General features: G+C 33.2%; 1 protein-coding gene across 1 annotated transcript in view; it reads left to right on the plus strand.

The window, feature by feature from the left end:
* The window catches only part of kl-3 (dynein heavy chain 8, axonemal kl-3), a 555,080-nt gene that overhangs the window by 195,670 nt on the left and 331,980 nt on the right, over window positions 1-27,430 (plus strand). The window contains exons 21-26 of the mRNA XM_081731423.1: window positions 8,684-8,938; window positions 16,490-16,730; window positions 18,402-18,601; window positions 21,877-22,048; window positions 26,073-26,218; window positions 27,172-27,310. Of these exons, the coding sequence (XP_081587549.1) occupies window positions 8,684-8,938; window positions 16,490-16,730; window positions 18,402-18,601; window positions 21,877-22,048; window positions 26,073-26,218; window positions 27,172-27,310 (1,153 nt within the window). The remainder of the gene's footprint in view (window positions 1-8,683; window positions 8,939-16,489; window positions 16,731-18,401; window positions 18,602-21,876; window positions 22,049-26,072; window positions 26,219-27,171; window positions 27,311-27,430) is intronic.

A 27,430-nucleotide genomic window follows, 5' to 3' on the forward strand; every position in this document is an offset into this window, starting at 1 on the left:
ATAAATTTGTACTAACCAGAAAAAGCGAAGAAGGAGCATTTTAACTAACTCGGAATTTTATAACATTTTGTAGTACTCAAATAAACAAAGGAATAAATTTGTGTGACCTATTCAATATTGTAGCAAGCAGAAAAAGGAAATAAGTACCATTTTGTACTAATATAATAAACGAAGAGAATAAAATTGGGTGGTCCATTTAGTTTTGTACCAAACAGGAAATAAGCAAAGAAGGTCCATTTGAATTAGCTCAGCATTTTGTACTTTTTTGTACTATTCAAATAAACGAAGAATTAAATTTGAGTGACCTATTCAATTTTGTACCAAGGAGAAAAAAGTAAAAAGGTCCATTTTAACTAACTCAGCATTTTATACCTTTCTAGGAATTCAAATAAACGAAAGAATAAATTACATTAGGTGCTAGATTTTGTATATTTTTGTGTCACCCAGAGAAAGGGTAACTTTAAAGTAGCATTGCTAAATAAATTTAAATTGCCTCTCCTGTCATGTAAAAACATGTACTATATAATCAGCTTTTGCGTAATGAAATTACACTAAAAAGTAATGTTAATAGCCGTTTGCCTTCCATACTAGTAAGGTGTCCTCTGTTATATAAAAAACAAATTCGTGCTCAATAGACTGTACCTTAGGACCCTCACTGTACTTATAAAACAAATGTTAGGTAAGACATTCGTAACGTTACTTTTTTATTTTATTTAAAGTGTATTAATATTGAGAAGCTTAAATATCTGCAGCAACAGACAGAATAATAGTTTTGAGAGTTGAAAAACTGCTCATAGCTAATATTTCAGCAATTTTTATAGATGGTGTGCAACATGGAACTTTGAAAATTTTTCTCTTACTTGGTAAGCTGATTTTTAGTTTGTTATGATCTCTTCTTCGTACCTTCATCTAATTATTCTATCCTGGTTTTCGGTCTGCCATTTCCTCTATCAGCGCGGTGATCCAAAATGGCCAAGGATGCTGTTTCTTCTTTTTTATTATTGTCATAATTTGCCGTCCTTCATTACTTTTCTTAGTATGTCTTCATCTATTACTAACACACACTACTATGGAGTCTGTTCTACAGAATTAAGTTAAAATTGAATGCATGACGCTACTCTCTTCCAATTGAATATTTTTCTTCTGCGACTCATGGCAGCTCATGTTGGTTAATTCTTACATTCAAATATTTAGTTAGTGGCCGGTAAACATTGGACTTTAGCGTTCGTGTTTTGTAAATCTATACTAAATGTAAGACTTAATTCGCTACACGCACACCCATTAATCATATAACTATGAGCCTTATTTAGTGACGGGAGAGGCAATTTAAATTTATTTACCAATGCTACTTTAAAGTGGCCCTTTTTCTGGCACAAAAATGTACAAAATCTAGCACCACATTTAAATAGGCCACTCAAATTTATTCTTTCATTTATTTGAATCCCTAGAAAGATATAAAATGCCGAGTTAGCTAAAATGGACCTTGTTTGATTTCTTCTGATTGGTACAAAAATACAATACCACTCAAATGTATTCCTTCGTTTATTCGAGTAGCACAAAATGGTATAAAATACTCAGCTAGTCAAAATGGACCTTCCTTGCTTTTTTCTGCTTGGTAGAAAATTGAATAGGTCACACAAATTTAATCCTTCGTTTATTTGAATAGCACAAAAAGTACAAAATGGTGAGCTAGTTAAAATTGACTTTTGCTTTTCTTCTGATTGATACAAAAATAGAACAGACCACTCAAATTTATTCCTTCGTTTATTTGAGTAGCACAAAATGGTACAGAAATATTGAGCTACTTAAAATGGTAGTTCACTTTTTTCATGATTGGTACTAAACAAAATGGGCCACCCAAATTTATTCCTTCGTTTATTATATTAGTACAAAATGGTACTTATTTCTTTTTTCTGCTTGTTACAATATTGAATAGGTCACAAAAATTTATTCCTTCGTTCACTTAAGTAGTACAACAGTATAAAATACTCAGCTAGTTAAAATCGTCCCTTTCCGTTTTTTGGTTGGTCCAAAAAGTAGAACATCCAAATTTATTCCTTTGTTTATTGGACTTGTACTAGAGGTACATAAATAATGAGCTATTTAAAATGGACTTTCCTGGCTTTTCTCGTTAATACAAAAGGAAAGAAGCCAACAAAATTTACTCATTCTTCCATTTTTCACTTATTACAAAATTGGATAGGTCACTCAAATTTAACCCTTCGTTTATTTGAATAACACAAAATGTTACAATATGCTGAGCTGTCAAAATAGAAGTTCTTTGCTTTTATTCTGATTGGTACAAAAATAGAATAGCACAAAATGGTATAAAATACTGAGTTAGTTAAAATAGCATTTCTCGTTGGTACAAAATTGAATAAGTCACTCAAGTTTAACCCTTCGTTTGTTAAGATATTACAAAAGGTATAAAATTCAAGCGAGTCAAAAATTATCCTTCTTCTCTTTTTTCCCTCGTTGGTACGAAAGGAAATAGGACACCCGAATTTATTGATTCATTTCTTTAAATGACACAAAAAGATATAGAATGTTGAGCTACTTAAAATGGACCTTCTTTGCTTCTCTTCTGATTGGTACAAAAAATAAAATAGACCACTTTTATTCCTTCGTTTTGTTTGAATAGTACAAACAGATATAAAATGTTCAGAATTGCAATGACCCTTCTTCACCTTTTTTGCTTAGTACAAATTTATTCGTTTGCTTATTTAAATGGTAGAAAAGGGTATAAAATACTGAGCTGGTTAAAATGGCTCTTCTTCACTTTTTCTGGTGAGTACAAATGTATTTTTCCGTTTATTTGAGCAACACAAAAGTTGCATAAATTCTGAGGTAGTTAAAATTGACATTCTTCGCTTTTTTCTCGTCAATACAAAAATAAATAAGCCAACGAAATTTGTTCATCCTTTACTTTTTTGCTTGATACTAAAGGAAATAGAACACACAAACTTATTTTTCTTAACTTTTTTCTGGATGATACAAATTTATCTTTTCGTTTGGTTAAATATTACAAAAGGTATAAAATCCTAAGCCAGTCAATAATGGTTGTTCTTTTTCTTTCTCATTGGTACAAAAAGAAATAGGGCATCTGAATTTATTTATTCATTTCTTTAAATGACACAAAATAGTACATAAATTCACAACTAGTTAAAATAGTTCTTTCTTCGCTTTCACTGGTCATAAATTCGCAACTAGTTAAAATAGTCCTTTCTTCGCTTTCACTGGTCAGTACATATTTATTCCTTTGTTTAGTTAAATAGTACAAAATTGTGTAAAAAGTTGAACATCCAGATTTATTCTTTCGTTTATTGTAGTAGTACAAAAGGCACATAAATTCTGAGCTAGTTAAAATGGTCCTTTTTCGCTTTTTAGTACAAATTTATCCCTTGTTTATTTAAATATTACAAAATGGTATAAAATATTTACCTAGTTAAAATGGTCCATCTTCACTTACGCCATTCAAAGTTATCTCTTCGTTTTGTTTAAATAGTACAAAATGTTACAAAAAATCTGAGATATTTAAAATGGACCTTCTTTTTTCTGATTCTTACAAAATTTAATAGGTCACACAAATTTATCCCTTCATTTGTTTAAATAGTGCAAGAGATATAAAATTCTAAGCCAGTTAAAATGGTCCTTCTTCGCTTTTTTCTCGTTGGCAAAAAGTAGATAAGCCACTCAAATGTATTCCTTCCTTTGTTTGAGCTAGTTAAAATGGTCTTTTTACGCTTCTTCTGGTTAGTACAAATTTATTCTTTTGTTTATTTAAATAGTACAAAATGGTATAAAATACTCACGAAGTTAAAACGGATCTTAGCCTTTTTCTGGTTGGTATAAAAGTAGAACACCCGAATTTATTCTTTTGTTTATTGGAGTAGAACAGAAATTCTGAGCTAGTCAAAATGGACCTTCTTCGCTTTTTTCTGGTTGGTATGAATTTATTCCTTTGTTTATTTGAATAGCACAAAAAGGTACATAAATTCTGAGCTAGTTAAAGACATTTCTTCACTTTTTTTTGCTTGGTACAAAATTGAATAGGCCACAAAAAATTATCAGTACCTCCGTTTAGAGTTATTCGGGTTTAAATATTTTACCTTTGACCTCGATGGTCAGCACTCTTTCAACGTGTATTACTTGATGACTTATTCCTAAATTTGGAAACAGCACCAATATGCGACTCCGTTTACGAGTTAGTCGTGTTAAAATATTTGACCTTTGACCTCGATGGTCAGCACTGAGACATGTACTTGAAGTATTACTAAATTTGGAAACAACACCTTGTTATATGACTCCGTTTACGAGTTATTTATGTTTAAATATTTGACCTTTGACCTCGATGGTCAGTACTTTTGGAACATGTGGTACTTGATGACTTATTCCTAAATTTGGAAACAGCACCTCAATATGTGACACCGTTTACGAGTTATTTGTGTTATTTGACCTTTGACCTTGGTCAGCACTTTCGGAACATGAAGTACTTGATGACTTATTACTAAATTTGGAGACAACACTTCAATATGTTACTCCCTTTACGAGTTATTCGTGTTCAAATATTTGACCTTTGACCTCGATGGTAAGCACTTTTGAGACATGTATTAGTTTCTCTTTCTTTTTCTGGCCTCCCAACTCGCCTTACAGCCAACCGATCCATCCAGATTCAGCACATGTATTTTCATTCTTTTTACATGACATTTTAATTGTGCACCGAACAAATTTACAAACACCAAAAATCTATTTTTCGTACATGGCATCTTCATTGCGTAACACTGTAACAGAAGTAATTTTAAAAAGCGGGGGAATGTTATCATACATTTATCTCAAACCGACAAATGATTTGTCCTTCATATTTTCAGCAAATAGATCTTTATTTATGCTGTAGCCTCGTTCGACAATTGCTTGTTCATTAGACAAAACCAGAAACTTGTTTATGATTAACAACAAATCTTTAACTTTGGACAGCATCCAAGAATGGGTTGACAGGCTAGTGGATGAAAGAAGAAGAAATTCTTCTAGCCAACCAATCTGTTGGGAGAAAGAAAACCTACTAACTACCCACACTTGTAGGATCATTACAAATTATTATTATTCAGGACAAAAACAGAAATGGCAAACAAAAATAGCAATCAATTAAAATCTTCATTATAATTATGAAAAATTTAATATTCAGTATGTCTGTAGATTTCAAGGACAGAAATGTATTTAAAGGACATTTCCAGCATATTTCCTAAACAAAATCAATTCGAGGACATTTCCAGATTTTCCAGGATTTCCAGAACGAGAGGGAATCCTGAAGATATTAAAAACCGAATTCGTCGAATATCCATCACGTACTGATCTTTTCGATCTTTGGATTTGAATTTTCGTGAAGAGATCAAGTTTATTCGCATTCTGGCACTGATTTAAGACAAGAAGAATTTGAAAACGGATAAACTGAAGTAAGTCCAAAGAAGATGCTCGTAAACTTGTTAGCAAATAAAATGTTCCTGCTCCTTCACGTGTGCAGCCACGTCGAATCTGTGGCCGACGAGGAAGAGAACTTATTTTCATCGTCGACACTAGCAAACTTCCAATACAGGAAGCATCCTGGATCCCGGAAAAAGAGGTCGATGTCAGTTCTTTAGATCTTATTTCATCTCCATCTTTCGGCAGTACTTCCTCCTTGCCAAGGATCGGTGACCTAAAAGCCTGGGTGTGATCTACTTGGGAAAACGACAAAGTACACAATTTCGAAGGATTAAGATTGGTTAATTAAACAATATTATGGGGTTAAAATATTATTGCGGTACTATTATTTTATAATATTTTGATTTGTTGGCGAATAAACACTACAAATATATTCAGGATACAAGCATTTTGTAATAAAATGTTATATTATTAAAACTAGATTTTTTATTGTAATAACCCCCCAAAATAAGCAAAATTGGTGAAAAAAATAAAAAATAAAAAGGGTGACGTTCGGTCTTCTGTTACGAAGCGTGACAATCGGGAGGGGGAGGTAAAAATTAATTAAAAAAATAGCGTTAAATAATATGCGAACGGCCACTAATAACAAAGTTCCCATTTAACCCACTCCTAGTTTCATCATATATTCAAAGGAAATTTCTTATAATAGCTATTGTTTTACAGGTTTAAATAGTGCAAGAGGTGTAAAATTCAAAGCCAGTTAAAATTGTACTTCTTCGCTTTTTTCTCGTAGGCAAAAAGTAAATAAGGCACTAAAATTTATTCCTTCCTTTGTTTGAGCTAGTAAAAATGGTTCTTTTTTTCGCTTTTTTCTGGTTAGTACAAATTTATTCTTTTGTTTATTTAAATAGTACAAAATTGCAAAAAATACACAGCAAGTTAAAATGGATCTTCTTCGCTGTTTTCTGGTTCGTATAAAAAGTAGAACACCCGAATTTATTCCTTCGTTTATTTGAACAGCACAAAAGATAAATTCTGAGCTAGTTAAATAGACATTTCTTCACTTTTTTCTGCTTGGTACAAAATTGAATAGGTCACACAAATTTATCCGTCGCTCCGTTTACCAGTTATTCGGGTTTAAATATTTGATCTTTGACCTCAATGGTTCGGACTTTTGCAACATGTAGTACTTGATGACCTATTCCTAAATTTGGAAACAGCACCTTAATATGTGACTCCGTTTACGAGTTATTCGTGTTTAAATATTTTATCTTTGACCTTGATGGACAGCACTTTTAAGACATATAGTACTGGATTACCTATTGCTAAATTTGAAAGCAGCACCTCAATATGTGACGACGTTTACGAGTTACTTACGTTTAAAAATTTGACCTTTGACCTTAATGGTAAGTACTTTCGGAACATGTAGTACTTGATGACTTATTACTAAATTTGGAAACAGCACTTCAATATGTTACTCCGTTTACGAGCTATTCGTTTTTAAATATTTGATTTTTGACCTCGATGGTCACCAATTTTAAGACATGTAGTAGTTGATGACCTATTACTATATGTGGAAACAGCAGCTCAATATGTTGCTTCGTTTACGAGTTATTTAGGTTTAAATATTTGACCTTTGACCACGATCGTCAGTACTTTTGGCATATGTAGTACTTGATTACCTTTTGCTAAATGTGGAAACATCATTTCAGGATGTTGCTCCGTTTACAAGTTATTTAGGTTTAAACTTTTGATGTCGATGGTCAGTACTTTTGGAACATGTAGTACTAGATGAATGCTTTGTAATTTCTGCTATGTTACAAAGGGATTGATAAAAGTTACACCCCTACTATTGGTTCATTCTCTGCTATTCATAGTCTTACTTATTCTGTGCTATGCTACATATGGAGTTGATACAAGGTACAACGCTGCTATTGGTTCATTCTCTGCTGTGTTAAATAGGGGTTGAAATAAGGAATCGTTAAAGAGAATGAGTACACCCCTAGGCTATGTTACATAGGAGTGCTGCTAAAATAGATGTCGTTGTGTCTGTGTTTGTAGTCTTATGTACTTTCTGCTCTGTTACATAGGGGTTGGAAAATGTGTACATAGTTGTATGTAATTTTTGTTAGGTTAAAAAGGGGTGGAATAAGAAGACAAACTCTTTTATTAGCTTTGCTACGTGTTCATAGTCTTTTGTAATGTGTGCTATGTTCCATAGGGGTTGGAAAATGTGTTCATAATCTTTGTTAGCTCTGCTATGTTCGTAGTCTTTCTGTAATTTCTGATTGGATTATGTGTTCATTGTTTTAAGTAATTTCTGCTGTATTAAAATAGGGATTGAAAAAGGGAACGAATACACACCCATTATTCTCTGCTATGTTAGTAGTATTTGCTGTGTTACATAGAAGTGCTGCTAAAATATACGTTCGTAGTCTCTGTGTTCATAGTTTTATGTATTTTTTGCTATGTTAAAATAGGGGTGGAAAATAAGCCAAACTCTTTCATTATCTCTGGTATGTTACATAGGGGTTAAAAAATGTGTTCATTTTTTTTAGCTCTGCTTGAGTTCATAGTCTTGTGCAATCTCTACTATGTTACATAGGGTTGAAGGATAATCCATACTCTTTTATCAACTTTGCTATGTTACATAAGGGTTGTAATATATGTTCATAGTCTCTGCTGTGTTAAATAGTGGTGGAAAAATAGATCATACTCTTTTATTAGCTCTGCCATGTTATGTCGTCTTATGTACTTTTGCTATGGTAAAATAGGGGTTGAAAAAAGTGGTCATAAAAGAGAACGAATACATCCCTAAAAGTGGTCATAAAAGAGAACGAGTTGTACGGTGGATTTTCGATTCTCCATGGCTGGGCGATGCACTTGACATCTTACATAGGGTTGAAAAAAGGGGTCGTAAAAGGGAACAAATAGATCCCTATATCAGAGGACTCAATTTCTCGACTCGTACCTGAGTCGTCTGACATCGCGTATCATGTGGCACTGGGAAAGTCGTTCTCTGCATCAGTCGGGACTGACGAAATGGGTGTGAGCTCAGTGGCTCAGAACTGCAATTTTTCTACTGCAATAATCCCCTACATTGTAGGTATGTGTTTTAACTGTAGATTTTCTCTCTAATGTAACAATACTGGTATACAAATCCTAAGTAAATTTTATTTTGTTTAACCAGGTCAGCCATACCCTGTTGGGTATCTTATTTTTCTTTATTATTTGAAAATATATGTGATACTAATTATTTTTTTAGGTTGATTATATTTCAAAATAGATTTGATGATCTATGGCGAAAATATATAACATATAACGCCGGAGAACAACTATTTGGACTTCCCATAAATGAATACCCAGTACTCAATCAGCGCAAGAGAGAATTAAATCTCCTTCAGAAACTATATGGCCTATACAATACAGTAATGGAATCAATTGATGGTTATTATGAAATACCATGGGTAGAAATTGACATCGAAAAAATTAACGCAGAACTGTCAGAGTTTCAACTAAGGTTAGTACTTTTATGTATCCTGTTTGTAACTTTAATAATATTAATATACAAAAATGGTAAAAAGAGGAAAGCTAACATAAAATTTAATGTACATAAAAGTTAGCTAAGTAGAATTAATTCCTTGCTTAGAGTTATTAAAATACTCAAGCTTTCTGTCTAACTAAAACAAAGAAAAGGTAAGGACAGAAGTCTTAAAATTAGATTTTAGCTTAATGTTGCTTAGCTTAATGTTGCTGCTTAATGCAGTTAGTCTAAATGTGTATATTTAAAGGATCTGTCAATCTTCTTAAAATTTTACATTTCCAGAATAGAGGAACTATATTTCGTAAACAGTATTCACTAATATACGTGACATTACCTAGTATCGTTTGCATGCATTCTTTGTCAAAAGTCTTCTATTCTTAAGGCTCTCCAAACCCCAGTAATCAATTCACTACTTATAAGTATATGAATAATAGCTCATTTTCATTTTAAAACATAGCAGTGAAAGAAAGCATTTTTGTTAAGAAGCTATCTTGTGTGTCAAAATTTTATAAGCACTGTTCCATATTATTGATCCAAATTCTAATTTTGGTCTTACAAGTAATTTACATAAATATACATAATATGCCTTATATCTTTCAAATACAAGCTACTACTGATGCTGAAGTACCTTCCAGTGTTGCCAAAAGGTTGGCACAAAAAGTCGCTAAACGAAAGGTGAAATGACTCCAGTTTTGAATGAAAAGTCTCTAAAAAGTTGTTCATGAAACCCGTTGCCTATAAGCATTGCTTTAAAGTTGTAAAATAAATAGAATGTTCTACTCACATCTTTGTCAACAGGATGCAAGCAATCCTTGAATTCACGAATCATTTGCACATTGTTTCAGGTAATATTCTTCGTATTTTGGAGCCATAATGGCTTCGAAATAATTTAATTACAGTACTTACGTTATATGTTGTTTTTTTTTTAAGAAAAAGTATAAAATAATTAAAAGTTCTCAAAGGACAATACAGGGTGATCCATTTTCGGTTTCCCTATTTTATGTTGAAATAAAACAGTTTCATAGACACATGAATGTAATGCCTATCAATAATTATAACACTCAGTTGGATTTTTAGGTGAGGTGTTATTTTTTGAACATCACATCATCTAAGTGTCCTCCACCCTTCTGAATGCAACGGGTCAGACGTTTACAGAAGCTAGCCATTACTCTCTGTGTAAGAGACCTGTGTTTCAGTCCCTCCAGTGTATGCAACCAATGTCTAAACACTCTGTCCTTTAAATGCCCCCACAAGAAAAAGTCAGGGGCAGTCAAGTCCGGGGATCTGGAAGGCCATGGATTATCTCCAAATCTGGATATCACTTTTCCAGGAAACATGTCCCTGAGAGTTGCCATCGATTGCGTGCTGTGTGGGCTGTTGCACCATCTTGTTGAACCCACACAGACCCTATATTCACCTTTTTCTGACGTAGCTGTGGGAGCAGAAAATCATTTCGCAACATTCGACCAACACTGCTCCGAGGAAGATTCAATGTAAGGGAATGTCGTCGTGCTGAACGTTTTGGACTGGCAAGAATTGGCTTCCGCACAGGTGCGATGTTTTCAGGTGTACGAACTGTTTTCTTACGTGTGTGTATTTTGTATTCCCCTCTCCCATTTCTCGGCGGTGTTGCCAACTCACAACTAGGTAACCGAAATTTGACCACCCTGTATAACAAACACCCACTTCGCTTTTATTCACGCATCTATAGATAATCTCGTTGCTATCGGTAATAATGTATTACTTGTGTATCTCAATGGACGCTCTGCAAACTTAAATAAATAAATAAAAAATGAAGAGTGAAGTTCTTCTTCGTTAGAGGGCTAAGGTAACAGATAACAACGCAGGATTCTGGAGGAGTGATTACCGAACTTTCCGGGTTCTGGAAGAGTGGTTACAGTACAACTACGAGTTTTTCAAGATAAAGTTATATTAAATATCGCGATATTTTTATTTCTGGCAAATATGTCGGGCTCGTAGAGGTTCTTATTTGTGTACAACTTGAAGTCGGCGGCCATTATAGTTTGGCTGGTGGCCAGAGAAATGTGTTGGTAAGTAAATTAGACACATCTATGGTTACACTGTATCCGTAAACTCGCCATCGTTTGCGCCAATTAAAGCAAACAAAAAGAAAGAAGCGAACATACAAATGCTTTGAACTAATAATGCTTCTCCATAGATGGACAGGTTGTTTGTAGCAAAAGAGTCACTAGATTGTAAGTCGCTAAGTCATCATTTAAAAATCATCAAAAAATTAGCCAATCGGAAAAAATATTTTCTTTTGTCGTTATCTTGGAGATCATATCCCCTAGATCAGCGATTTTTTTTTCCCAAATTGACAACACTTCGTCAAGCTTTTCATTGTGACACTAGAAAGACGACAGTACACAATATAGATAATAAGATTTGACCCAATTTATGATTAACTATTAAACGTCAATTTTTGTTTAACAATAATATTAGTTAAAGATGAAACATATATCAATCCATAGATCACATAGTGCTGAACAGAATGACATGTTTGACGATAAATTTTTATGCTTAGCTGTTGAGAAAAACTATTTCGATGGCAATAAAAGAATGTCGTTCGCTGTCAGTAATAATTGACAATACAGTATGCAGCAAAACAAACTACTGAAATCACACCGTTCACATTTATTTATTTACAACATAATGAAACATAAGAAATGTTGTCAAATGGATGTCAACTAAATGTTACTCAACATATATTGTAAATTTAAGAGGAATTGCGCCTGTACATCATGTGCTCAAGATGTTGACCATTACGTCGCACACATCCTTCATAGCGGTCCTGAAGATCGATGATCATGTTAGTGAACACGGGTTGCAGGAACGACAAAACAAATTATCAAATCTTCTCTCTACCTTCTCTCCGGTATAGTGGTAGGTTACTATCTGTTTGAACAATTAATTCCTTCAGCATATCCTAAATGTAGACGTCTGCAGCCGTGAGATCAGGGGAGTGGGAAGGATATGGAAAATCCGTTCCACAAGAAATTAAGCGATATCCAAACTCTCGTGGGCAAAAGTGGCCCCGCGTAGCGTAGTCGCTAACGCTCTCGCCTGCGGTGCTAGCGTCGAAAAAGTGTATCGATTCCTGGTAGGGGCACTCGGTCGAAAAAGTGAAAACCGCTTTTTCAGGCCAACAACCCTGAATGAGATATTCCTAGGTTTTCCTCATTCACACCCGGCAAATGCCGAGGTGGCACCTAAGTTATAGGTCCCAGGCCGCTTCCTTCCTTTCTTCCTTGCCCGGGTAGTGTCATCCCTCCAACGTGACGGGCTAAATGGCCTTAGATGCCGAAAGCCCAAAAATCTAAATCCTAATCCTAATCTCGTGGGCAAAAGGGCAACTGACTCACTTGCAGTGTGATCGGTAGCTTCGTCTTACTGCATCCATTGATCTTGTAACGACATATCTTGGTGCGGCAAAAACCGCGCAAATCATGCAAAAGTAGATCTATAAACAACTGTCGATTGATATAGCGATCAAGGTACAGTTAGCTTTCATCGCTCAACCATATGCTGCTGATGAAATCTTCATCACGTCATAGCTCGAGAGCAATACAGTAGACATGCGCGCTCATCTCTTACTGTGAGATGCTGCCTCACACCGTATAAGCAAAAATAGTGCTCGATTATAAACACCTTCTCCTTTGTTACGAGTAACATCATCTACGAGCTAACCACACACTGCGCTAATCCACACACAACTGAGCACAGCACACATGTAGCGTTCACAGCTCATACCACTCTGCAAATGCGCACCATCCATACACGAATTTCAATGCTGTTTGTTTTCTCGCATACTGTATTTGTTCTGCTGGAAGAGATTGCTTATTAAAGTATGTAGTATATATATGTAAAAAAAAAAAGAATGTTAAGTAAATGATTGTATCTATTGTTTCTCATTTTGTAACGGTGACACACATCTTTCTAACAGTGATACACATTTTACCTGTAAAAGTTTCTGTTTTGTTTTTCACATCTTCATACAACACCGAGGTTATGAAGTACTGTGTTCTAGTACAGCATCTATTATTAATATGGGCTCCGAAACTTGAATCCGGTGAGTGCATGGACCACCATAGAAAATGAACCCTTACAATAGCCTGTAGGTCGTTCCCTACCATACTATTTCGCCCCTAAGAGAGCTGGATTATAAGAAGTAGTAATAATAATAGTTTTCGGCAAGAGCTACAACTATAGTTTTCAAAATTCACTGTCTAAATTTTTTCCAAATTGTTTGGGTTTTGTACGTAGGGGTTAACGACATCACCTGTTTATAAAATAAAATGGTGTAGATATTTGTTTAAAATATTTAGATTCGATTAATAATTCAGCTATTGTGTGTTACTCTGCGGTATGTGATATTCTTGCGAAGTACAGGGTTGAGTCATAAGTCTTGCAATATTTATACAGCCCAGACAAAAGGTGCGTGTATACGCGTGCTCGACCGCAAGTACAAGCTCAAATTAGCTCAAGATGTAGTGTGGAAAGCGGACAATTTAACACGGAAACTGTCAATCCCTCATTATCTTCAATTATAGTCACAGGAACGATGAATACTCAACAACGTATGATACGTGAACTGTTACTGTATAGGTTCGGATTCGGACATAACGCTGCAGCATTAACCTAAAACATTTGTCATGCGAACGGGGAAGGTGCAGTGAAACACAACACGGCAACTCGTTGGTTCCACAATTTTTTTCAGTGTGAAAATGTCGAAGATTGGCCCAGATCCAGGATTAGGATTAGGAATTAAATTTCTGGGCTTTTGACATTTATGGCCAAGATAGCCTATCACGTACGAGAGGTGACGTCTCTCGGCGAACACACTATTCGAAGATAGGGAAGGAGAAAGGATTGGGAAACAAGGGAAGCGGTCTGCGATCTATACGTTAGATACCATCCCGGCATTTGCCTGGTGTGAATGAGGAAAACTCAGGAAAATCTCACTCAAAATGGCTGGACTGAAAAAGCTTTTACACTTTTTTTTTAAACTCGGTAATGTATTCTAGGTCAAGTAATACACCATTGATGGAAATCAATACAACAGCACACGACGATTGTCAAATCAATTCCGCATATCCTAGTTCACTGTAGTGTGTCATCTTCACGAACTCAGGAAAACCGCATTGTGATACATGAGTTAACCCTAGCTCAGACCCAGAGGAGAGTAGAGGTATGCCAACAACAGTGCCGTGCCGTGATGTTTGTTTCCTGAAACGGATTGTCACATACGACGGAAAGTGGAGGTGCTTCCGGGATCCTAATGTGCAAAAACAATGGTTGAGCAAGGACCAACTTCCAGAAATGCTCGTCAAACAGGGACGTCTCGAACATAGACATACTTTGTGTGTGATGGACCTTCCAGAGTGTAATTCACTTCGAGTTTGTTTTTAACGATTTTATCATCATCTTTACTCCAAACAGGAGGTTTGAATATATGCTGCATTGCGCCCAAAATGTCTTGCATTGGTGAACCAAAAGCGCGCTCTGCTGTACTAGAATAACGAAAAACCACAGTTGATTCGATAAACCCAACCACAAATGCAGGAATTTGATGCGCGAACTGATCCCATAACCGACATATAGTTCTGATCTTGCAACTTCGGATTACTACTTGTTTCGACCCATGGCGCACTTCATGAAATCACGATCCTTCTCGAACCATAAGGAGCTGAAAACAGCAGTAACTGAACTCTTTGTCTCTAAGGACAAAATGGTTGACTCTATGGTTGACAAAATGGTCGTCTCTAAGGACAAAATGGACTAAAAATGTTGACATCGACGTGAAATCGAAGAACTGGTAGGAAGGTAACTGCAGACAGTCTAACGCGAGGGGCTATACTATGAATGTTAACTTACTTTCATTGTACTATAATAAATAGAGAATATTACAAGATTTTGTAATACAAACATAATGACATAATTAAGTTACTGCTTAAATCAGTTTTTATTTTTTTTTAATTTTTTTTTTATTTTGCAATACACAGTGTTGCTAAACAGCACTAGTAACATTTATCCTATGCTACCACATCAGTTTCAGAGAGAATAAAATGTTAATTATATACGAAAAATACCCCATACATGATAGAAAATTACTATGAAGGGAAGTAAGAAATTGATTTGCATTAATAAAACATTAATTTGTTAATTTTACCTTATAATTTACAGAGACAGGTTTCAACTTTGCGAATAGTCATTTAGAGATTTTGGTAAAGTTCAATGAAAATCAATTTTTTTAACATCAGTAAGCATTTTAATTAGGATTCAATTTTGCAAAACTCGTAGTGGCACCTGCACAAATAATATTTTCGAGAGGTTTCCTGAAATGTATCTTGAAAGTAGCATAATAATTATCATGAAATTTTGTGAAAATCGTTTTCCGGCCCAACAAAATAACGCACAAATAATTTCGTTTCTTCTTGGCGAAAAAACATTTTGTGAAGTTGCAGAAACATATTGGATGTGGCTCCAACAGTTTTCACGAAATTTGGTGAAAATTCGTTTCTTGGTTTGAAAAGGCGATTCAGGGAGGTTTAAAATAATCGAAAACCAAATTTAGTATAGTGTATCCGCAGAAACATTTGTGAGGAGCTGCCTGAGTTAAACTTTGGCTACAGCAAGTTTCATTCATTTCTTGGCACGAGAAAGCAATTTAGTTGTGTTTCGAACGTGCAAACAATTCTAGTGCGTCTGCAGACGCAATATTTTCAGATATGTGCCTAAATTAAACTTTGATTACCAGTCTATCGATGTTAATGAATTTTCATTAAAATTTCCTTCTTTTTCCCTACGGAAAATAGATTTAGCCAAGCTTCGTCTCTGTGAAAACCAGTTTAATGGCCATTGCAGAGACTAGATTTTCGGGGAGCATTTTGTCTTGAACAGTTCTAACGATTTTCATGAAATTTAGAAGAAAAATTCTATTCCTTGTTGCGGAAAACCGATTTAACCACGTTTTGACTTCACAAAAACTCGTTTACTGGTGACTGAGGAAACAATGTTTACGTGAAGGACTCCTGAATTGTATACATAAAGCAGCTTCAATGAAATCCATGAAATTTCCTGAAATTTTGTATTTTTATACAAGAAGGCGATTTAAACAGTTGGGGAAGCTGATTTAGATAAAATTGATTTAGTGGCGTGTGTAGAAATAATATTTTCTGGATGATTTGAATTTTATACTGCAAACAGATTAAACTACTTGATAAAAATTTGGGGAAAATCCATTTCTGAGTACAAGAAAATGGTCTTGACTTAGAGAGGAAGTTATTTAGAGGCATCTAAGGGAACACTTATGCCGGGAATCCCTACTTATTTTTCTTTTAAATATATTGTATCAACCGTTTTCTTATGTCTTTTTTTTTTTAAAGGTAAATGAAAACTACGTAGCTCTACTTATTACTTCAATGAAATGAATATTTTAAGGTCAATTTAAACTTCTATATTTTCTCATATATATGTTTCATTATGGACTACTGTGTTTCATTTTAGATGTAAAAAGCTTCCTAAGGGAATGATGGAATGGCAAGCGTATTTAGATTTAAAGAAAAAGATTGATGATTTTAATGAAACTTGCCCTTTATTGGAATTGATGTCTAATAAAGCCATGATGGAAAGACATTGGATAAGGATAGGAGATGTTACAAAATTTTTTTTCGATATCAATTCCGAAAATTTTCTGCTTCGAAATGTAATGGAAGCTCCTCTACTGAAATATAAAGATGAAGTTGAGGCAAGTATTGCGTTTTTATTATTTGTATTAATTACTAATAACTGTATGTTCCACAAAATATACGTAGTGCTTCCACTTCTACTTCCACTTCTGGGCGAGAAGAAAACCCTCCTTCCCCTTTGTGTTCCAGAAATAGCGCCTTGAACATTGGGGAGTACTAAGAAAGGTAAGTACAAGGATTCACAGATGTTAGCTTAGAGTAGGAAGTCATGTGGCGCAAGTGAAGATAACTGGGGCTGCTGTGGCTGATTACAGATCGATATTATTGAGAAGAAGCTGAAGGAGATGATAACTCACAGTGGCGTTATTAATGGCGAGAATGGTGCACACTGGAATGGGGCCATAACCAAGCAAGGGGTGCAAGGAAGTAAGAAATACCGGTCGGTAATGTTGTGTGTATGGACAGACATAGATTAAGTGATTTAAGGTAGCATCACCCTGCTAGCAGTAGCACATTGAGGTATTCTGAAGGCCCTGACGATATATTTGCACAGGAGTCTGTGTGGTGTTGAGTGGGAGATGACTGTACAAGACAGGGTGAAAATGAGTTCATTTAGGGTGATAAATTCAAAAACGTGTCGTGGGGTTAGATTCTATTTGCCAGTAGTGTTTACTTGGTCCGCCTCTAGCATGGTGTTGATAGTTTCGCCATTCACTCTGCTGTTGAGCTCCAAGAGTTGGGATGAATGATTAGGACAGTAACTTTGCTGCGTTAGGTGATAATAACGCTCCCTGTTTACTTAATCTGTCAGCCCAGAGAATGAAACAGAAACAAAGCTTGAAAGGACATTTTCTCAAAGTTAATACCTATAGAAAGTAATATATATATATATATAATTTTGAAAAATATATATTTATTTTTAATTTTATAAAAATTCGCGAATTTTCTTGAAGACATTGAACATAGTGTGGAAATTGAACAACTTAGAAATTGAGAAGTATGATGTTTAAATTGTTTCAACTTTATTAAATTGTTTCTTTGTTTATTTATTAAAGTTTAATGTCTATTTTCAGCGCCGAGGCTACATGAAACGTGGACACACAATTTAAGGTAGAACCCAACTCAGTGAAATGCGTTCAATACTAACTAACTCTATGACCTATGGAACCCGGAGGTTAAACTCCGTATTCACAAAAACTCTCCATTGACTTCTGTTCTTAGTCAATTGGACCCATGTCTACTTTGTATTCTTATTTCTGCGAGATCCATCTTAATATTGCTTTCCCATCTGCGCCTAGGTCTTCCTAATGATCTTTTTCCGATTGGGTTTCCAGTTAAAATTGCCCACATAAGCCTCCTAGACTTAAACGCATAAGATTTACCTAATATTATTAGTGTTATTAACACTCTCTCATGGAAAATAGAAGCTAGAACCACGTACACCTAAGACTACTTACTTTTCTCTTGATTTTTATTAGATTGGAAATTAACTCTGAAATATGAACATATAATTTCTGTACCTTTTAATACATAGGTGAGGTGCTGGTGAATCTCAATTATTAAGTTCATATTTGTATGACTAAATTTAGCAGATGTTTTTTTTTTTTTTTTTAATTCCATATTCTAACATGTTGTTTGACTGAAAGTCTAAAATATACTTTAAAAATCCAAAACTTCCAAGAGTGATATTAAAGGTAATTACTTGACACTTATTTTTGTACTTTTAACAGGACATCTGCGTCAGTGCTGTGAAGGAGAAAGATATAGAAGCAAAATTGAAACAAGTTAAAGCTGACTGGGCCACGGTAGAATTGTCTTTTTCTTCGTTTAAAAACAGAGGAGAGTTGCTTTTGAAAGGTGCAGAAACACAAGAGATAATCGCCTTGTGTGAAGATTCCTTGATGGTTCTTGGATCTTTGCTTTCTAACAGGTACCGAAAAATTTATGTGTTGGGAGTAGAAAATAGACTTTTAGAGCTTTATCTTCTTCCGGGTGCTCGTCAGTCTCGCCATTTTTCACATTTTTAAAATTGTGAAAATCTGAGAATCTTTGTAACTATCTAATACTTAGAAAATTATACTTGTGAAGTTGTTTGTGTTGCTGATCTGTACTCTCGTGTCAAAGAATACCTTTTCAAATCAATAATAATGTTACGGACAACAAACGACGAAGTGAACAAAAATTAAAACTATTTGCCAATTTACTGAGTAATAAATTGTAGTATGTTCTAGAAATGTATATAGAGAAAATTTAATACTATTTTTTTTAATTCGACTTCGATGTATAACAACAGTGCACTGAAAGGGATTCGAACCATCGACAGATAGGTTTTCCGAGTGTCTGCTAAATAACTTAAACCGCTCGATCATATCAGTTAGAAAATTTGAATATTTTAAGATATCTGTAACTTGGAAAAGTACATACACGATCACCACATTTTGTTGTGTACATAGTTCTTAGTAAACATAAAAATTATTACTCTGTTTACTGAAATTCGATCTGTGAAGCCGCTTAAATTACCTTTTTGATTGATACGATTAAGAAATATTATAACAGCATTGTATTTTAAAAAAGCAAGAACTATTTAACAAAATATCGTGTTTGTGAGTTTCCTTTGTGTTTGTGAGTTTCCTCTGTGTTTTCTCGTGTTTGTGAGAGTATCTGATGAAGCCAAAGTGGATAGTTGTCGAAACTGTTACACGTTAAGAATCTTTACTATAAACGTATTTTTGCTCAGCGAGTACTTTAAATCAAATTTAAGTATATAAAAAACGAAGCTTACCAATGGAAAACGTACAAGATTCTCATTACAGAAGCAAAAAACTTGTAACATAGCTTATACCAGCGGTTCTGAATCATTCTGTTGCGACACATTGGTGTGTCACGCAGTCCCCTAGGGTGTGTTGCGAAATTTTAGAATTTAAAAATCATGAAGAATTTCATAATAATTAGCAAAAATCAACTTTGAGACAGACTGGGACAGTCAACACCTCCAGCTGCAGCAATAATGCTCAATGCTACATAGAGAAATTACATTATAAAAACTTATAGGGTTACACTAACATAATGTATATTATTATTATTACTAATAAAAATATCATTACATTATAAAAACTTACAGGATTACACTAACATAATGTATATTATTATTATTACTAATAAAAATATCATTACATTATATAAACTTATAAGGTAACACTAATATAATGTATATTATTATTATTACTAATAAAAATATCATTACATTATATAAACTTATAGGGTTACACTAATATAATGTATATTATTATTATTACTAATAAAAATATCATTACATTATATAAACTTATAGGGTTACACTAATATCATGTATATTATTATTATTACTAATAAAAATATCATTACATTATAAAAACTTACAGGGTTACACTAACATAATGTATATTATTATTATTACTAATAAAAATATCATTACATTATAAAAACTTATAGGGTTACACTAATATAAAGTATATTATTATTATTACTAATAAAAGTATCAAACAAGTGTGCCGCGATCTGAACGTTCAGTAAAGTGTGTCGTCAGTCAAGAAAAAAGATTCCACTGGCTTATACATCTAATGAAATAAAAGATAATTCAAGCAATGTTACAAACTTTACACACATTTTGCGTATTTACGAAATAGCTTGAAATATCGAGCTCGTTACTGGTATTGGCTTTTGTGTGTACGGGAATGATCTTCATAGTAAAATGTAACACTTTTGTGTATATTTTTCCGAGATACAATCGTTTAACAACATTCGGATTTTTAATATGTTATAATTTTACAAAGCAACAATTAGTTATCATAAGATATACAATATCAAAATGTATAGTACACCACAGCATAGTATATTTACAATATCAAATTATACAAATGTATTATTCTACCCTATTTCTTGTGTTCTACTGTTATAAGAGTATTAACAATTACCACATTTTAGATCTTTGTAAAACTGTAGGGGCCATGGTTTGCAACACTAAGTAACTAGTGATCTTGTAAGTTTTCGTTTCCTAATAGCTTCATATATGCAACGTAGATTTAACACTTTACGCACAAAATCCCAAAATAAAATGTTTTATTCTGGGGCAACAAGCGTGAACTGACCTTCTGAAGAATATTAACGACCCTATATGACATACTATATGTCATGAATAAAAAAGAAAAGAAAGAAATACTTATTTTACTCGACTACAAAGACAAGGCAATTAACATAGAAATTATCCTAAGAGTTTTAAATTAAACAATTTCGAGTACATTGTAATTTGAATTTTCTAAGTTTTAATTTGTCGGAATTACAAGAAATAGTATTTTTTAAAAGTTTGTCTTCGTGTTTGAATTTATACGTATTCTGGAAACATTGTAGAAACACATGAAGTAAAAATTTCAATTTCCAGTTTAGAGCACACGAAATATTCATAGCAAACTAACCTACACCACTCAATCATTTCTTACCTACTGATTTGAATGTTGTTGTAGTCGTAAATATAGTACACTCAATACAGTGTGTAACATATATATATATAGCCCACTGTGTTCTGGTTCTGTTGAAATTTCAATACTCAATACAACGATCGCATTGGAATGGTATGAGTCGGTATGACATACCGTTAATAAATTAAAATTCCAAGACTTCTATTCTAGCTGTAAAAATTCAAAAAATTAGTGCTAGTATATTAAAGTATACCTAGAGCAAATTTATATATATATAAGTATGATAGATGTAATTTATTCCCAATTTGGTCATTGGCTCAATACTGTTTCTGTTTACGATTAAATACTTTATGACAAGCAATAACATGTTATATTTTCTGCAAAATATGCACACTTTTCGATCATGTCATACACTCACCATGTTTTAACAACATAACTAAACTTCTATCTATAGAAAATTATACATTCATAAGCGCTACACATTAAGTTAACTTTTTTTCTTTCTTTTCTTTTTCGTGGAAGATTCCTAGGTAGTATACTATATGAATCCTATTACAAGTTTTATTTCATTTTAAATTTGGTTTCACAGTTTATCAGAGCAAAGCTAAAATCTTCGTTAAGTTTACATAATTTAAAATATTAATTATTTTTTATTACTTTCCCTTTTATGGATAAGTTTGTGTTACTAATGCAGGGAAAGGCGTAAAATACGAATATTTTTCAAACAAAACATTTGTTTTAAATTCTCTAGATACAATGCGCCTTTCAAAAGAGAAATTCAGACGTGGGTACAGAATTTAACAAGTACATCTGAAATTCTGGAAAACTGGCTGATTGTTCAAAACTTATGGGTGTACTTAGAAGCTGTATTTGTTGGTGGTGATATTGCCAAGCAGTTGCCCGCTGAAGCCAAAAGATTTCAGGTAATTCTTACTTGCTCTTGTTTGTTTTTGCTCTATGTATTATCGGTGTATGCTTCTTGTGTAAAAATAAGTTATCTCGTTATTTATTTTATTACTTGTACGAAATACGTCAGTGCTTCTTATGTATGATATTGTGAGAGATCAGTATTGTTTCATACATATATATGGACACATTGAAAGGAGAAAGATACATTGAATAATTCAGTATTCACTGGGTATAGCACCAGAAATGGATAAGGTTGAGGGAAAAATATGTCAATAGTGATGATGTTTGTTAGATATTAACGTTACTGTATAGTATATTGTTGTGTTCAGGATATGTACCACGATAGTGGAAGATAAACAAGTCGGTGCTAATACCAAAACTTAGGAAAGATCTTAGATATACTACAAACTGGAAACCGTTGATTATATCTTCAATAATATGCCGTATATTTACTAGCATTATCGATGAAAGGCTACGTAAAGTAATACATATAAATAGTGCTAGGCAATTCAACTTTAATAAGTTTTTGCACCCCTATATGGTTACTTCATTTTGATATTATGAAAGCCTGTTATAGTGTACCACATAAGGATAGTCTACAAGCGCTCTTGAACAAATCTATACTTGATAATTATTATACCATTGTCCCAGAATTTAAGAGGAACAAATTTAAATATTGCTGTTGAGATAGGGGTTAGACAGGGATACTAACTGAGTCCAACTTTGTGTAAGTTAGTGATAGGTAGCATCATTTGTAAATGTTTGATACAGGGAAAGGAAACAAGTTTAAGAATGATATACAATACCAGTGATGGCTTATGCTGATGGCATTCTAATAATTTCAAAAGAGTTAAGTGAGTTGGTTAATGAGTTTAATGAAATGATTGAAAATTTGAATATGCAAATATCTGCTACAAAATGTGTAACTTTTGGAATGAGACCCTATAGGAGATCGTAGGTAGTAGATAATTGTGCAGTGAATGTAAATAGAGATGGTATTGCCAACTTGGAGGTAGATGAGAAGTTTGATTATTTTCGTTGCAAATACAAATTGCATATAGGAACAGAGAATAAATATAATCTGGAGAAATTAGTGAAAATCTTACAAGGGATTGGTAAAATAGGTTTTAAACCTAGTAAGAAGATTACGTTGTCACAGACGCATTTAATTTCTATTTATATATACAGGGTGTTTCAAAACGACACCGATAACATATGGGAAGTGATTCTTGACACCAAGATAAGACAAAAAGTATAGACCAACCTGGATGCAGAAATCCGTGATTTCGGTGTTATAGGCTGCCGTAAACATGAAAAATGAACTTTAAAGGTCCATAGCCCCAATACTATGGGACCTATCGTAGTCGGGTCAAGACTTCACTTAAGAACTAGTATGTGCCCTATCCAAATAACCATGTTTCAGAATGCTACGGTACTTCTGCAACTATTTTTGTAGAGGTAGTTTATGAGTACTTCAAATTATATGCCCATAGCCACACCGAGTGGATTGGAAGCTTCGCCACACCGAGTTTTCTTACATCTGTGTATGAACTAGTTCGGAAAATATTGAAATAGTGGTTGTATCTACATGGGTCAGCTGATGATAAACTCTTTTATACTAAAAATCGGAATGGAGGCTAAGATTTTCCACATGTTGCTACAATAATAACGCTAACTCAGTTAAAATTCATTTATACACTACAAGCGAGAGAAATAGATGTTTTTGTCAAAGCTAGTAGGAGAATAAAATTTGAATATAATTCAAAATAAATCATTAAATAAGTTAAATTTTGAAAGGTAATGCAATCTTAAGGATTTAAATAAAAGTAGAAAATGTAAAGGTAAACACTTTGAGGAATGGTTCCCCAAAAACGAGCCAAGGGAAGGGGATCGGCTATTTTTAAAACGACTCTCAGGGCTATTTTTAAAACGACTCAGGAAATCAGGGAAAGACAGGGAAATTTTATAAAATATATTTTTCCACCATTAATTGTATACTAATTTCAGCTTAGCTAACTATAAATTATCACAGTATAAGACATTGCTCAGATTTTTATGGAAGGTAAGTGGAATGTATGTATGAGCAATTGATTACTATTTGTTTCTATAGAATAAATGTTCTCACATATAAATATTAACCGTTATTTATTCCTTATTTATATATATATATCAACATCACCCGACACCTGTCATGAAAGTCAGGGAATTTCCTGTGGGTCAGGGAAGGTCAGGGAAATAGATTTCTCCAGATCAGTAGAAACCCTGGTTTAGATCTACTATTAAGGTTCTTAATGTACACATTGATTATAATTCAGATATTCAGCCTTTGTGTCTAACATCAGTATGACTTCTATTAATTTGTGTATTACATATAGTTGGCTATGTAGTTGCTGAAATTGTAATACTGTTAGAATTTCTGTATTTGATTAATTTAAGGGAAAAACTGTGAAAACAGGAAATATTTATTATACTTAAGTAATAATTGAACATGTAAACGAAATTATTACTGGTTTGACTTTATGTAAAGTATTAATGTTTTATATAAGATTCTATTAAAATTGTCTAAAAGAGATAAATGCCCTTTGTGGTTTTAAAAATAGAGATGTGAAATTATGTTTATAAACTCTTAAATATAAGGAAATGCTTCAATGTTTTCAAAAATTCTGTTCCTAAAGGAAAAAATGGTGCTAATTTCTAAAATATTGAATTTTCCCTTTATTTATTCACAAAGTGCCAAATTTAGGGATTCGCTTAAGTTGTAGATATAAAATTCGGTGTATGTATTCTTAAATAAATGAATATATGTTTCAGCATTTTCGAAAATTCCGCTTCTAAGGGTGAAAATTTGTGTCATTTCTATAATATCCAAATTGTTCTTTCTTCACTGCGAAAGTGCCCATGGTGAGGATTAGCTTAAATTGGATATGTGAAAATCAGTCTATGAACTCTTAAATAAAAATAATTAAATACATACAGTATTTCAGCATCTGCAGAAATTTCTCTTCTAAAGAAGATAAAGGAGACAATTTCTATAATTAGATTTCCTATTATTTACTCAGAAACTGTTTAGCGTAAGGATTTGCTTAATTTGGAAGTGTGAAAATGTTTATCTAACCTGTTAATAAAAAGTAAAGGAATCATGTATTTCAATGTTTCCAAAATTTTCACTTCTGGAAGGGGAGCAATACGTACTTAATGTACTACTATATGAAAGAGTGAGATTGATTCACTGAGTATCCCATCCACACTAACATATCTAGAGACGTGATATTTGGACAGTAAACTCCTTTTGTTACGAGAATAATGATTATAAGATTTTTTTTAAATACTTATACTAAAGGAGGTAAAGGGACTCAAAATTTTCCCCAGATAAATCTTTGAAGTTACGGAGATAGAAAGGAGCTTCTTTTTTTTACTCAAGATTGAAAGCAACATTGTTTGTTGAAAATGGCTGAAAAATGAATTTTGGACCATACTTAGTATCTACCTCAAGCTAGGTTTTAATCACCACTTTGATTAAAGGACGTCTACTTAAAAGATCGTGGGGTTTACAATTAAACCGGACAATAGAGTATCTCATAAGCCCTTCAAGTTAGGAAGATGAAAATCTGATATAAACTCCTAATTGCAAGAAAGCGGACACGTGACACAGCATTTTCCAAAATTCTGGTTGAAAGTGGAAAAGGTGCAACATCTATATTTTTTCACATTTTGGAATAGACATTATCTGTTATTTGTGATCGCATCCTGAAACTTAGTTCCTGCAAAAAAGTTTTATCATGTCACGTGTAGATTAATTGGCTAAGAAGGTAGGGAAGTTCAAAATTTGTGTAAAAAGCAGAGTATTTTTTTTTAATTACACATTATTTGAACTGTGTATTCTAAGGGGGAAAGAATGTTTACATATCTTCCGTAAACCTATTGTCTACTTGCGAATAATAAGCATTTCAGTTAGTATATAGTAAAGTTTTTTTTTCATAAATGTAATAACAATTTCTTCCTTATGTATTTAAGATATTATTCCATTTTGCCTCATAGGGAATTGACAAGAACTGGGTATCAATTATGAATAAAGCTCATGAAACGCCAAATGTTGTTGATTGCTGCTGCGGTAATGAAATGTTGGGAGAGCTACTTCCCCATTTATTAAATCAGTTGGAGACGTGCCAAAAGTCTCTCACAGGGTAAGCATTTATTTATTTTAAGTTTAAAGTCTACTACTGCGTTGATATAGTTATCAAAATAATGAAAACCCCTGTGTATTGTCATACGTAATCTTTGTCAACTAATAAGCTCCCTCGTGGGTAAGCGGTTAGCGTACGTGCCTTTGGCATTACCTCCGACACCCAGTATCACTCTGTACTCTCTTCCCCCTTTTTCAACTTCTGAAGTACAAGTTCTAATTGTAAAATTGTGTTCGCCTATAATGAGCTACAATGAGTCTGTTTACAGTACTTCATCTGAAATCGTAATGCTAAAATATGAATCAAAAGGAAACTAAAAAACTAAGAACCATTTCTTCAATACTTGTTTTGTTCATTATTTCAAGTTAATACTACTGTGAGTCACCATTTGTCCTAAATGGCTTTCAAAGACTCTCTTTTCAAATTTTAAAAAGTTAAAAGAAAAGTGCATGCAGTTCTGAAAAAGAGCATAGTAGGAAAGACATTCTCGTAGAAAATAGTAAATTGGCCTTTAACAAAATCTCATTGTACATATTCTATTTTCATTATGTATAAATATTCGCCTAGTGTAGACGAACAGCACTATTTAAAAGCTGATATAGTTGTTAAATAGTTATATTAGAGACAGATTTTTGCTAAATACAGACTTTGTTAAAACACATATTTAACTTATTTTTGCACTAGTTTCTTTAAGAATCTTAGGAAATAGCACCATGAAAAATACATATTACCTAGGCAATAATAATAATAATAATAATAATAATAATAATAATAATAATAATAATAATAATAATAATAATAATAATAATAATAATAATAATTATTATTATTATTATTATTATTATTATTATTATTATTATTATTATTATTATTATTATTATTATTATTATTATTATTATTATTATTATTATTATTATTATTGGTTACGTTATGTAATGCGCATGTGTTTTCAGGTATTTGGAACAGAAGAGGATGAAATTTCCAAGATTTTTCTTCGTCTCTGACCCAGCTTTGCTGGAAATTCTGGGACAAGCCTCAGATTCTCATACTATTCAGCACCACTTAGTTGATGTTTTTGAGAATGTTGCAAGGGTAAGTGTAATAAATGTGGACGTTTTCAGCAATTATAAATTCCTGTAGAATATTGCGTGTAGATTTTAGGCAGAAAGTATCTTGATACTTAGTTTGCTACCAAATATATATATATATATA

The sequence above is a fragment of the Thermobia domestica genome, chromosome 11, assembly GCF_964235325.1.
Source record: "Thermobia domestica chromosome 11, izTheDome1.hap1.1, whole genome shotgun sequence".
NCBI classification, from domain to species: domain Eukaryota; kingdom Metazoa; phylum Arthropoda; class Insecta; order Zygentoma; family Lepismatidae; genus Thermobia; species Thermobia domestica.